The sequence below is a fragment of the Lemur catta genome, chromosome 12 (assembly GCF_020740605.2).
Source record: "Lemur catta isolate mLemCat1 chromosome 12, mLemCat1.pri, whole genome shotgun sequence".
Lineage (NCBI taxonomy): Eukaryota > Metazoa > Chordata > Mammalia > Primates > Lemuridae > Lemur > Lemur catta.
This window is the reverse complement of record NC_059139.1, coordinates 86,427,475-86,441,339: the sequence shown is the minus strand read 5'-3', so window position 1 is coordinate 86,441,339 and position 13,865 is coordinate 86,427,475. Positions and strand designations below refer to the sequence as shown.

Genomic DNA, 13,865 nt, shown 5'->3' with positions numbered 1-13,865 from the left:
ACATATATTAGTCCGTAAGTACAACTGCCCCTAGGTATCTATTCAAGATTTGTTCCAGAACCTCCTGGGGATGCCAAAATCTGAGGATGGTCAAGTCCCTGATATAAAATGGTCTAGTATTTGCACATAAACCATGTACATCCTCCCGTATACTTTAAATCACCTCTAGACCACTTACAATACCTAGCCTAGTACAATGTAAATCCTATGCATTAATAAATAGTTGTTAAACTGTATTGTTTAGGGAATAACGATAAGCAAAAAAGTCTGTGCATGTTCAGTACAATTTTTTTTTTCAAATATTTTCCATCCATGGATGTGAAATCCACAGATATGGATGGCTGACTGTATGCGGTCAACTCAAGCAATGACTAATATCTTTGTACATTCAAGTCAAAATCAATTACATAAAAATAAGGAGATACAAACTGCATTTTTCATTGTATTTAGTATTGTTCTTACCAAGTAATAACTCAAAAATTAATTTAGATGAACTATAATTAGCTATATTATCATCACAGTACATGAATATGGTATAACTTCCTAAAAACTTAAACAATATCAAAGTGGGATTGTTTTTATCCAAATATTTTTATCAACTCTTTCCCTCCATTCACAACTTGTTTCCCTTTTATAAGCCTAGCAGTTTCTTAGTGTTCTTGGTGACTACATCTCTGATATAATTCTATCCCCAAATAACTCAAGCCTTTATAGTCCTGCTTGTAGCATATGATATGAAAATAGGTATTATTTTGTTAGACAGACTATTAATTAGGATTAATAAAAACAGAACAAGGATATTGCATTGTGTTGCTGAAAGAAGCAATTTTCTTAATGAAAGTTTAAAGCACTCTTAAGGGTTATCAAGTGGTACTTCCAAAATAATTTAATTATTAAAACATAGTTGTACCATATAATGGAATTAGATTTACATTACTGAAGTACAAACATGAGAGTAATAAAGTATAGTTGTCTAGAATTACCTTTCAAGAGCTGCTCTCCGTTTTTCAACAAACTCAGTGGATGATGAATCTTCTTTACCGACTTTGACCTTGGTCATGCCTTTAAAGAAGTTGAATGACATTCATGATGGTTTTATATCATTGTACAATAGTCTTCTATAACCGTTTCTTCATAATTTAGAATATACTTTGAATTTGACCTTGACAAAAAAAACTCCTAAACTTGTTACTGATATCTTACTTAAAAAGCAAAACCTTTTGAGGAATTAAATCTCATGATATGTTAACAACTCTACTTGGTAAATACTGACAACATGAGACAAGAGAAAAAAAAAAAAGTTGAGTCGCATTTGTAGTTTTCTGACCCACACTGTTTGTTTAAATAAAAGCTTACATTAAAAGATCCCTTGTCTGTTATATTTCACATTCATGGTAAATTAAAATGTTTGTATTTCAATATACATAATTCCAAATCAGTAAACTTAAGTTCAATTAACATTTTCATTTCTTATGAGTAATAATTAAGGTTCATTACTTTGGGGGACAAAAATAAAAATACATGTAACCCATGAATTTGCTAAATGTTTTCCCTCTTGCGGATTTTCTAACAGCATGCTCCTGTTTATTTATCATAGCTGGTTTTATAACAGTTTTAAGAAAAAGCTCTTTCACACTTGTTTACAACATTTCAAATTTAAAAAATAAAAGTCATGTTAATCATTTCCATATTGGCAACTGCAATTTTAGACTGCAGATTTTTCTATTTCATTCCCCTGTTCTTTTTCCATTCAAATGTGTATTGCTTCCAGCACTTGAAAGTTCCACCCAGAAAAAAAAAAATGTATTCTCTGGAAATAAAGTACTGATACATGCTACAACATAAAAAAAACTTGAAAATATAATGCTAAATGGAACAAGCCTGTCACAAAGGACTACATACTACATGATTCCCTTTATATGAAATGTCCAAAATAGGCAAGTCTATAGAGAAAGAAAGCAAATTCATGATTGCCTAGGGCTGGAGAGGATGGGGAAGTTAGGAGATAATGGCTAAGGAGTACTGGATTCCTTTTTGGGATAATAAAAATATCCTAAAATTGACTGTGTTAATGTATGCACAACTCTGAATACCCTAAAAGCCACTGAATTATATACTTTAAATGGAGGAATTATAAAGTATATGAATTATATCTCAATAGAGCCTTTAAAAAACATTATGTAAAACCTTGCAATTCTTCAGGTTGGTACAGTTGGTAAATAATTAACCTATTAATCACTTATTCATGTTTTGTTTAACAAAATTCCATTGAAATACATGGTTTGAAAAGGAAGACTCAGACACCTAAAATTACCTACCCTGACTAAACTACTGAACCACTGGATGTGGGATGTGAATCACTTCACATACTGTTTACCTGAAAAAAGTCTCACCACTATGTAGTTATTCACTTCTTTTTTTTTTCACTCATGCTGCTTCCTAGAGGTACCCATTATGGGACACTGGGAGAACATTAACAATTAAAAAAAAAAAAAAAACCCATCTTGTGTAGCCGAGCAGCAGTAATAAAAAGAATTAAAAAAAAATAATAATAATAATTTACCCTAGCCAGTTCACTTTTAAAACTTTTCAACTTTGTTCCTTTCTAATAATTTACATGCAATAGCATTTTTAAGTCAACTAAGGTCCTACCAAAGTAGTAATAGCCATATGCTTGCTAATGAAGACTCCTCTTCCTTTAGAGGCAGTTATAGCATCCCAGCAAAGAGAAGTTACTACTCTCATTCCGCCACTCCACTATAAGTGCATGCTACTTGAAAACTACCAGATATGTAATTAAAATGGCCTCTCATGTTTTTAGTTTTTCTTAAATGGATTTAATTTAATTTAAAAAATTTATTAATATGAAATTTATAAATGATTGCCTCTCTACCTGGCTGGCTGCCAAGAAGTTCAAAGATCAATTTGTCACCCACCTTTAATAATTGTTCAAGACTTTACACGCATATTTTGAGGAAATTGTTTTGTTTGGGTTCACCTTACTATTTGACTATTTTTATTTTTCCTGCTAATTTCTTTATATGTAGACACACACACACACACACACACACATATCTGTATTACATGTAGTTGCCTCAAATCCTTTTTGGAATGGTAGCATATAAATAATTTTTAAATAATTTACTTTAAATGTATTTTAGACAATTCTACAATAACAGCATTATTTTTAAAAACTGGAATATTTTCTATTTTAGATTTAAAAAAAATACAAGCAAACTATAATTGCATTGAAATAACCAGGAGGCAGAATAAAATAGTGGTTAAGAGTACAAGCTATGGACTAAGAGAGCCTGTATTCGAAGTTCAGCTCTGCTAATTAGTAGTCGTACGACTTGGGGCATGTTACATAACCTTGATTAATCTTAGTTTTCTTGCCTATTAAAGACAACGATAAGTTAATCTCATAAAGTTGTTGTGAGAATTAAACAAGAGAATGCACATAAAGTACTTAGCACGGTGCATTAGCACAATAAGCATTCAGTGATTGTTAGTTATTCCTAAAATTTAATACACAGCTTTATAATTTAATGGGCTAGGCTGGTAATGTACATGGATAATATAACTGTGTACTATTCTTCATTATCATTTGGAGCCTGTCAGAATCAATAACAGAAAAGGATGCTCTTAGGATTTAGTTTCTACTTCTACTTTGAATTTACATGTGCTAATTATACTATATTACAATAATTTGTGGAAAGTTGAAGATTATTAAGACAAAAAAAAACAGTTGGAAACATAATGATCTTGGGCATGAGAATTTAGGTTTTAAGTATTTTTTTGTCAATGTGTAAGAATTAGACTAGCATATCTAGCCACCAAAATGAGAAAAAGTAATGTTTTATTTTACCTTTTGGTATATAAAAATAGTTGCATGACAAAGTCAAAGAAAAATGATGTTAATAATAAACGGTTTAGGATAAATGAAACTTAAGTTCCCTATATAGACAATAGGATACCAAAAGATACTACTGCAATACTTTATAGAGAACTCAGATTATTAACTACATCAGCAGTTCTTAAATATGGTTCAGAATATCTGGAAGGTTTCAGGGAGGGGACACAGTCTACTTTAACAATCACACCAAGGTATTATTTGTCTTTTTTACTCTCATGATTTCATGAGTGTTCAGTGGAGTTTTACAAAGGTTGTATAATGCGTTGTATCACAACAAATTGAGTACAGAAACAGATATAAGAACACAGCGATCTTCTATTGAGCCAGAGATTAAAGAGATTTAGAAAAATGTAAAAGAAAAAAAGAGCAAGCCACTTTTACCATTAAATATTTTTGTCTTACAGAAATTAGTTTTCACAAAAATTTTAACATATATAATGAGTTTACTGTTATTTTTAAATGAATTAATAAGTAAAATTTAAAAAATGTTTTCAAATATACTAAATGTCAATAGATATAGCCCACATTAGCAAAAGCTCTTTAGGGTCTTCAATAAATTTTAAGAATACAAAGGGGTTTTGGACTGAAAAGTTAAAGAACCACTCAAATAGATTTTTGAATTTAAAAAAAGGAAAATAATAAACTGATCTAAATACAATAGGTTTCAAAATCATAACAGGTACTAATAAAATTGCTTCCCAAACCAAATGTTTAAAAAAGAAAAACCAATAATTTAAAAATTAACATAATTTATCTTAAAAATCTCTCAGAATAATAATCTAAGTATTAAGAAAAGTAAAGTAAGGTAAATAAAAACCAGTAACTTAAAAAGATTGAAAAAAATACTACAAAATTTTAAGAGATGAGAGATGTCTTTTAATGGTGAGACAATGAAGGTATTCCTGCTGTTTTATAATTTTCTGCATTTTCTTAACTCAGCCTTTATTGCTTGTACAAGTAAAAAAGTTTTTAAACATTAAATTGAGGTACGAAATAAACTAAGATGAATTTAAATAAGTTTTATGTGAGATGAGGCTAGATCCAATTTTCAGACAACAGATAGCTGAGGGTCAAACTTAGAAAAATGTTACTATATTAATAATATGAAGTATTCTCGGAATGTGACTCAGTAAAACAGTATTCTAATGACCCTAAAAAGTTAGGGTTTCCAACTGCTTTGAACTTGGTAAATTTCAATCCAATATTTAGCATCACAGTATCATACAAATCAAAATCCTCAGATGTTAGAAAATAAAACTGTTAGCTACATATTCTTCAAGCAATGCACAATTAACATAAATGAGATAAACTCAGTATCTCTAGACATTATGAAATGGTAATAGTGAATGATTATGGAATCCACAAGTCCATACAGTTAAAATTGAACTAGCAACAGCAACAAATTCTAATTTTTTAAAAATTTGTGCTTACCTACTATACTCTTTTCTGGAGCTGGTGGCACAATATAACCGACATGTAAATACTTGCTTGCCAATTTGCTGTGCAAACCAAGAAAGTCACTGAATCTTCTTTTCACTGAAAATTCACTCTTACTGAACATGGAAAGAGAAGTCTACAAGTGAAGAAGAGGTACTTGAAATTTTGAACATTAGAAGTTAATGTTATACATAATTGAGAATACAAAGATGTTATCAACTTTGCAAAAGAATGCCAAGTATCTAACTAATATGGTATATAGATTTCTAAGAAAAACCTAAATCATAGACGCATTTTATAGAACTTAAGAGGACAGAAAATAATTGCTTTATTCTATGCTTGACTCATCTCATCCATTCTACTTATGCTAATAATTTTTAAATCTTTACTTCCAGCCTAGATCTCCTTCTGAGCTTCAGTCCAATATATCCAAATGCCCAAGGGACACCCCCCACTTAATCTCTTGGGTTCTTCAAATTCGCCATATTTTCCCCTGCTGGAACATAAGTTGTCTATATTGTTCACTACTATACCTCAGTGCTTGCAACAGAGCCTGACACCACAGTAGGTATTTAATAAATATTTGTTCAATGAATTAACAAATCCCACCCCTATCCTGTGTTCCCTCCCCATGTTGCCTTTCTCCATTGGATCACTTCCCCAACTATGAAATTCCTTTAGTCAGTAACTTAAGCATCCCATTCCTTCCTCACCCCTTACAACCAAGTCCTGTTGATTCTACCTCCTATATAACACAAGAAGCCATTTATTTTGCTCATCTCCAGAACCACTTCCTTAGTGTAAAGTATTACTTTTCACAGCTAGGACTGCCGCAATAGACTCTCTCTCCCTTTTAAAATTCAAAGCCCTATAATCCTTTAATAATTGCAATGGCCTCTTTTTTTTTTTTTCTTTTTTTCCTTGCTCTGTTGTGTAAAACAGTACAGTGGTGTCATCATAGCTCACTGCAACCTCAAACTCCCAAGTAGCTGGGATTACCCGCACGTGCCACCACGTTTGGCTAATTTTTGTATTTTTTGTAGAGACAGGGTCTTGCTATGTTGCTCACACTGGTTTTGAACTCGAGGCCTCAAGTGATCCTCCTGTCTCGGCCTCCCAAAATGCTGGGATTACAGGTGTGAGGCACCATGCCCGGCCTGCAGTAGCCTCTTAACTGGCAATCCTGACCTCTTTGACCCTCTCAATTCATACTGAAGCCAATGAGATCTTTCTAAAACAAGAATCTAATTGTGCTACATTCTTGTTTGAATCTCTTTAATGGCTCTCCAACATACTTAGGATAAAGCTCAAACTCCTTAATGTGGCTGTTCATAATTCACAGAACCTTACTGCCAAACAATTCAATCATGTATCACTTCTTACACATCCTAGAAAGCACAATGCTTTCTTGACTCTTGTCTTTTGCACAAGTAAATCCCTTTGCCTGGAACAAGCATTCTTTTCCTTCCTTCTCATCCTCCCCTGATCACTTCGTTCTCCTTTGTCATGGCTTAGATACTGCTTTCCCCAGGAAGCCTTTCCTGACCCCTCAGGTTTAGATTAGGTCCCTTCCTGAATACTCTCACAGAACATGCTACTTTTAAGTATCAAACCACTCATTTTAACTACCTCTTGGCAATCTTTACTAGGTGGTAACCTTTACGAAGAAAGGGATTACTTCCACCTTAATCATAGTCATATCCTCATGCCACACATAGTAAGTGCTCAATATTTTTTTAAAGAAGCAAAAGGCTCACCTTCGTTGTTACTCTATATGCCATGTAAGCATTCATGCCATCACCTATAAGAAAAGTCAGACAATACTATTACAAATCACATGCTTAAAAATAAAACCCTACTGTCCATTGTGATTGGGTGGGTTAAAATAAAACTAATTTTAATACTATACTGATGCATTTAGTAAAGAAAAACACCATAGAGCTAAACTAATAAAAAAGGAGTACAAAATACAATAAATAGTGACTTACCAACTTTCTCTGGATCAGATACACCAATTTCTATATCAAAAATGTCTCCATTTGCTTCTTCCTCAATCTAGAAAGTATAGTATTTTTGGTGTTAACAAAGATTCCAATTTATATTATTGTCATAACACTAAGAACTATAATTTTATCATCATTCTTCTATTAGAGTCACTGTCACAATGAGTAACGTAAAAGCCACTCAGCATTTCATTTCTGAGAAATAAAAGCTTTCACATTTCCTCACTATGTAAAAAGAAAATACACAAAGACAATAGGAAAAAGATCCCTTGGAGAAGATAGAAAATCTTGTGTTCTTATAACTCCTCAGATGTCTTCTGCATAAATATAAATATTGTGGAATTCTTTTTGTTCTATACACTGAATCTTCAGACTCAGATTAAAATAATTATCTCCTTAATTAATTTTAATAGGTCTTTTCAAAGTTGTATCTCTACTGTTTAATAACCAGGAGGTAGTCATTACTTTCACCAACAGAATCTTAAATACCAGCAGAAATGATGATATTTAAGAGCAACTTTACTATCATGATCTTCTTGAAGTCAATGAAAGAACTATAAAGCTCGGCCGGGCGCGGTGGCTCACGCCTGTAATCCTAGCTCTGGGAGGCCGAGGCGGGTGGATTGCTCGAGGTCAGGAGTTCGAGACCAGCCTGAGCAAGAGTGAGACCCCGTCTCTACTAAAAATAGAAAGAAATTATCTGGCCAACTAAAAAATATATATACAAAAAAATTAGCCGGGCATGGTGGCTCATGCCTGTAGTCCCAGCTACTAGGGAGGCTGAGGCAGTAGGATCGCTTAAGCCCAGGAGTCTGAGGTTGCTGTGAGCTAGGCTGATGCCACGGCACTCACTCTAGCCCGGGCAACAAAGTGACACTCTGTCTCAAAAAAAAAAAAAAAAGAACTATAAAGCTCATGAAAAAAGACAGTTAAGTGGGAAAAATGATAATCCTATGAGACTACAGAGGAGCCCTTTTTAATGCCATTATAAATAATTCAAATAGCAGCTCTGCAGGAAAGCCTAGTTATTCTTAAGAAAAAAGGTCAGAGATTATTAAACTTTGCAAATTTTTCCAGGCAATATTAATAGTCTTGATTATAAAAAACAAAAGTTTTTCTAATCATAATCTTTTTTTCAAGGTTGCCTTCTTGTACAGATTTTTTAAAGTAAACCTTTTCTGAATCATCACATACAGAAAAGCATGTAAATTATAAGTGTACAGCTCAACAAACTTTCAAAAAGTGAACACACCTTTGTAACCAGAACCTAGATCAGCAACACGACCCATCATTACAGCTTAGAAGGCCCTCTCATCCTTTCTCTCCAGTCACAACCCATCCTTCACCCACCAACATAATCACTATTCTGACTTCTACCACTGCACGTTAGTTTTTCCTGTTTTTAACTAAGTTCCTATGTTAGAATCATATGGTAAGTACTCTTTTATGTCTTGCTTCTTTCCCTTAATATTATGTTTGTGAGATTATTCATGTTTTTACATGTGGTTGTTATTTAATCATAATCATTTTAACAATCTATTTCTATATGAATGAATTTAAAATATACAATTTTGCTATTAAAATAACCTCATCATTTTCTCTTTTCCCAAATTCACTTTATCAGAAATTACTGCCAAGTCATGGAAATGTATCTTTAACTGATATACATTCCTTCCTTTAAAAAATAAAGGCAAGATAGCAATGGCTATGTAACAACAGTATTTATTACAAATTTTACTTTATTATAAATTTCACTTTATTAAATAAAATTACTCAAAATACCACTTTGTTGTGATTAACAGTTTTTGAAGCACATTTATACATCATCTTATCTGATCAACATAGGAACACTGAGAGGCACAAATTATCATCATAAGATCACAAGATCACATGATATACCCAGGTCACGGGGTAGAGTGCTAAAGATAAAATAAGTAGCCGGATCCCCTAACTTCTTTAGTCCAATGTTCTTTTCCCAAAATACCTGAAAGGCTTGACTAGGAACGATTAACACAAAAGTGATACTGGATATGGAACTAAAGACATGTATTTACATATAAATTTAAAATACAAACATTTTCTTATACCTCTTCCCTGGATCTATCAAAGATCACAGGAGCAGACATACTCTTCGATTCAATTCTAGGAGCAATGAGTGCAGTAGGGGTGACAGGTGTGACTGCAGGAGAAGGTTCCGAGGAGAGGATAGGTTCCCTTTCTGGGCTATCCAAAGAAACTTCCTCTGTAGCTTCTAGATACAAATTAAACAAGTTAGTTAAGAATACCTGGCAGCAAACCCCTAATATTCTCTGTAGCAGTTAAGGAATTATAAAAAATATTTTTATAATATTCACAAATATCAAAATAATATTTTAAAATAATCATTACAAAAGAATTTAATGAATCCTTCCTTAGTTGTTTATCATAACTTTAAAACAGTTAATTTGTTGGTTTTAGAAGAACCCTATTAAGTCAGCTTAATTACCTATACTACTGGTAGGGATAAGGTTAGGAGAAAACATTCCACATTTGTGTTTGGATCTGTAATATATCTTATGCTTGTGATAACTGACCTTCCAAATATTTTATTCAGGCTAATACTATGATTATTTTATACATATGAAAACAAATCTTATGGTGGAAGGCTACCCAGAACTATTCTAACTGGAATTAAAGGCTGGTTATGGAAAAGCCACAAGTTAGTAATTCAAAGCAATTAACTGCCAAAGATTACTGGATACCATTAGATACACAAATATGACACAAAGCAAATAGGTCTTTAGGTTTTAATTTAAAATGCACATTCACTTAAAAAATCTATAACTAAACACATTTTAAAAAATCAAACCAAATAAAAAAACTGAGCATCTACAGGGTACACAATATTGTGCTAAGGGCAATGAAGAAATGTAAAGAAATGCAAAACATCATATTTGCCCTCAGGGAGTTTACAATCTAGTTGGGGAAAACAAGACATAAGCATGTGGAATGTTAAATAATAATATTAACAAAAGACAAAACAGTCAAGAGAACAGTAAAAAGAATGCTAAAATGTTCCTAATTGCTATAGGAACTATAGAACAAACACAATTTGAGTTGAGACAGGAGACAACAACTTAGGGCTATGGAAAACCAAGAGTAGTTTATGAAACTGATCTAATAAGATTTAGACAGGTAGAGAAAAGACCAGGAAAGAATTCTATGAAAATAGAATAACAGCATAAGCGAAGGCTAAGCAAGGAAAGTGAAAATTACAATCAATGACCATAATGTAAATCATAGCTTTGCTGGTCTGTAGGATTGATAACAGGAAAGGGAAGGCAGGACTATAAGGGAAACACAGGATCAGACCAGTGGTTTCTAACCTGAGGTTTAGACTCCTAGAGGTTTGGGATAGTAGTAATGAATGGTTTAATTTTAATACTTTAAAAGTATAGCAGTAATAGCATATTTAACTGAAATAACATTTTATTAAGCTATTCTTACTGGTTATCTCATGTTGATGAGATCTTTACTTGGCATAGATCTCCTTATATTTTTATATTAAAAGTAGAAACTATTAATAACTAAAATCTTTCAAACTATGGTAACGAGGAAGGAAAATGGACTACAGATGTTGAAATAGATTATAGATGACCATAACATAAAAAAACAAAAGCTTATATGCAACTCAGGCTGTGAAGATTTCTAGTATTTATAGTCCTTTTTTTAAAGAAATGAAACCAGTGAGCAATATAAAAAAAAATAAAAAAGCAGTGTTATCAAAGCTAGGAGCAATTAACTGCCAATAAGCAAATGCCAAAAACGCAGCAAACAAAACAAAAAAATCCCCAAGTATCCGTGAAAGAGGCACTGTTATTGGCAACAGATCCACAGACAAATAAATTGTGAAAGAGATAGTAACATTATTGAGAAATCAGTACAGATAAAGTCATTTTAACTTTTAAAAAAAAATTTTTTTAGAGATGGGGTCTCAGTCTGTCCCCTGGGCTGGAGTGTAGTGGTGTGATCTTTGTTCACTGCACCCTCAATCTCAGGGGCTCAAGCGATCCTTCTGCCTCAGCTTCCCAAGTAGCTGGGATTAGAGCCATAAGCCACCACTCCCAGCTAAATTTTTTTTTTTGTAGAGACAGGGGTCTTCGCTTTGTTGCCCCAGCTGGTTTTGAACTCCTAGGCTCAAGCTATGCTCCCATTTTGGCCTTCCAAAGTGCTAGGATTACAGGTATGAGCCACCATGTCCCGCCCATTTTGACTTTTCAATCACATTTTACTTCACTTGATACCAGGTTTTGTGTTCTTTACAATGAGTAACAGGCTGCTTCATAAACGGTAGAATTTATTTATTTACTAACAGTAAACAGTCTGCCCTAAATTCTTTGCATGACTTCTTTTAGCTTAAGTAAACTAACATTATAGATTCACAAGTTTTAATTTAAACCAGACCTAAAAGGTTCAGGAAGATGCCCCATAGGTACTAACTATAAAGATTAACTTTTCTCTGGAGACATACTTTGGGACAGGTATAAATGGATTATGTCATTATCAGCTAAGGAATACTTCAAATTTGACAGATATCACAGATTTTTTTAAACAAAGGAATACTCACTAAACTTACAACAGGCATAACCTGCTGAACAGCATAAGTGAAGTAAGCCAGGTACTCTGGCAGAAACAAGTTCTAAAGGTCTAGGACAATTTCAGGATTGGTAATTTGCTCATATTTACCTTCCTCTAGGATAGTTTCCTGAGGTATGCTCAGTGAAGCATTAGTGTCAGTTGTAACAAATAATGGAGGAGAGGAGTTCTACAGTTACCTATTAATATATTAACATTCGGTGAACACACTACGTAAGCTAGTAACTGCAATATATGTCACAGTTCAATTTTTTCTGGTACCACTTCTGACATACACTATTTGAAATGCTACCAAAAACATACTAGCACATGTACCAATATAATATAACCTCCTTATGGTTTTAAAGTCCAAATGACAGGTCACTAGAATAGTATCTATATTCTATCCTCTGGTATAGGAGAAACAAATCAAGTACATGTTCTCATTACTGGACAAGAGTTTTCACCATGTTGGTAACATACACTATGGTTTCCTAGAACCATACACTTCCATAGAAGGAAAAATGATATAGCTGCTTAAACGTATTATAAATAAGAAACAAGTATAGTATTAATTCATTCATATAAAAATAATCAGATGTCTCAGATCACCTAAATGATGTCATTATAACATACAGCTGAGTTTAAGATAAAAGATAAAGCATAGAAAGTATTTATTGCTGGGCGTTGTGGCTCACTTCTGTAATCCCACCACTTTGGGAGGCCTAGATGGGATGACTACCTGAGGCCGGGATTTCTAGACCAGCCTGAGCAACACAGGAAGACCCGAGACCTGAGACTCATCTCTACCAAAAATAAAAAAAACAATTAGCCAGGTGTGTTGGCGCAGTCCAGTAGTCCCAGTTACTTGGAGGCTGAGGCAGGAGGATCACTTGAGCTCAGGAGTTTGAGACCGCAGTGAGCTATGATAATACCACTGCACTCTAGCCCAGTCAACAGAGTGAGACCCTGTCAAAAGATAAAAAGTGTTTATATTTGTAGGTTAACAAAGCAAACAGATGACTATGTTTATTGTTCTTTAGTCCCCATCTCTCTCTTTTTTAAAACAAAAACTGACATTGATCATATTTGAATCACAGAATTTAGCACAGGCTGCTATGTAGACTAAAACACCATAAAGGTTTTATAAATTGAACTAAGTGGGCAAATATCATTGTGTAGTCCTCTTGAACTAAGTGGGCAAATATCATTGTGTAGTCCTCACTTGGCTAATTGTCTGATCAGCTGTGCATACTGTAAAAAAAACCTTTCCTTGCACACACACACACACACACACACACACACAAAGTTCTGTTGCTAGAGTAAGGTTTAGCACACTCCTTTATATAGAATTCTGAGACTATAAGGTGAAAGAGTCTTTAATAAAATGGATAATCCAAAACCTCTATGAATGATCCTATACTGCTGGAGGAATACACACAATTTTAGATTAGTACTTGCTTAGTAGAGAAAGGTCTTATGTCATCTTTTCGCTTAAAACACAAATGCCCTGAAAGAAGTTTCAAGGACTGCCTGGAAAAAAGTTCAAAAAAGGCAACAAAAAGGAATACTGGAATATTATAACTTGGGTTAACTGTGATTTTGACTTTAAGTTGTTAGATGGCAAAAAAAAAAAAAAAAAACCAAAATCAAAAAACTCCTATATGATTGGTATTTTAGTATTTGGTATCACACTTAAATTTTCTGACATGATAAAAGACATGAATTCATCTGTGGTGAAAACTTTTCATGAAACTAAGCAAGTTGGAAATGATATGGACCTTTGGTAAGGGAGGACTGGAAGACTTATCTTCAAACATATTTGTATGAAAAATACAGAATGGTCTGAATACTGAACCAGTATGAAAGTTGAGAGCATAATATTAATTTTTTTT

General features: G+C 33.2%; 1 protein-coding gene across 2 annotated transcripts in view; it reads right to left on the bottom strand.

Moving 5' to 3' along the window:
• Nucleotides 1-13,865, bottom strand: part of SNX2 (sorting nexin 2) — a 58,345-nt gene that overhangs the window by 21,833 nt on the left and 22,647 nt on the right. For both annotated transcript variants that reach the window (XM_045566369.1, XM_045566370.1), the window contains exons 3-7: nucleotides 9,444-9,607; nucleotides 7,342-7,408; nucleotides 7,111-7,154; nucleotides 5,348-5,489; nucleotides 984-1,062 (exon numbers count right to left, since the gene is read on the bottom strand). In XM_045566369.1, coding sequence (XP_045422325.1) covers nucleotides 984-1,062; nucleotides 5,348-5,489; nucleotides 7,111-7,154; nucleotides 7,342-7,408; nucleotides 9,444-9,607 — 496 coding nt within the window. The remainder of the gene's footprint in view (nucleotides 1-983; nucleotides 1,063-5,347; nucleotides 5,490-7,110; nucleotides 7,155-7,341; nucleotides 7,409-9,443; nucleotides 9,608-13,865) is intronic.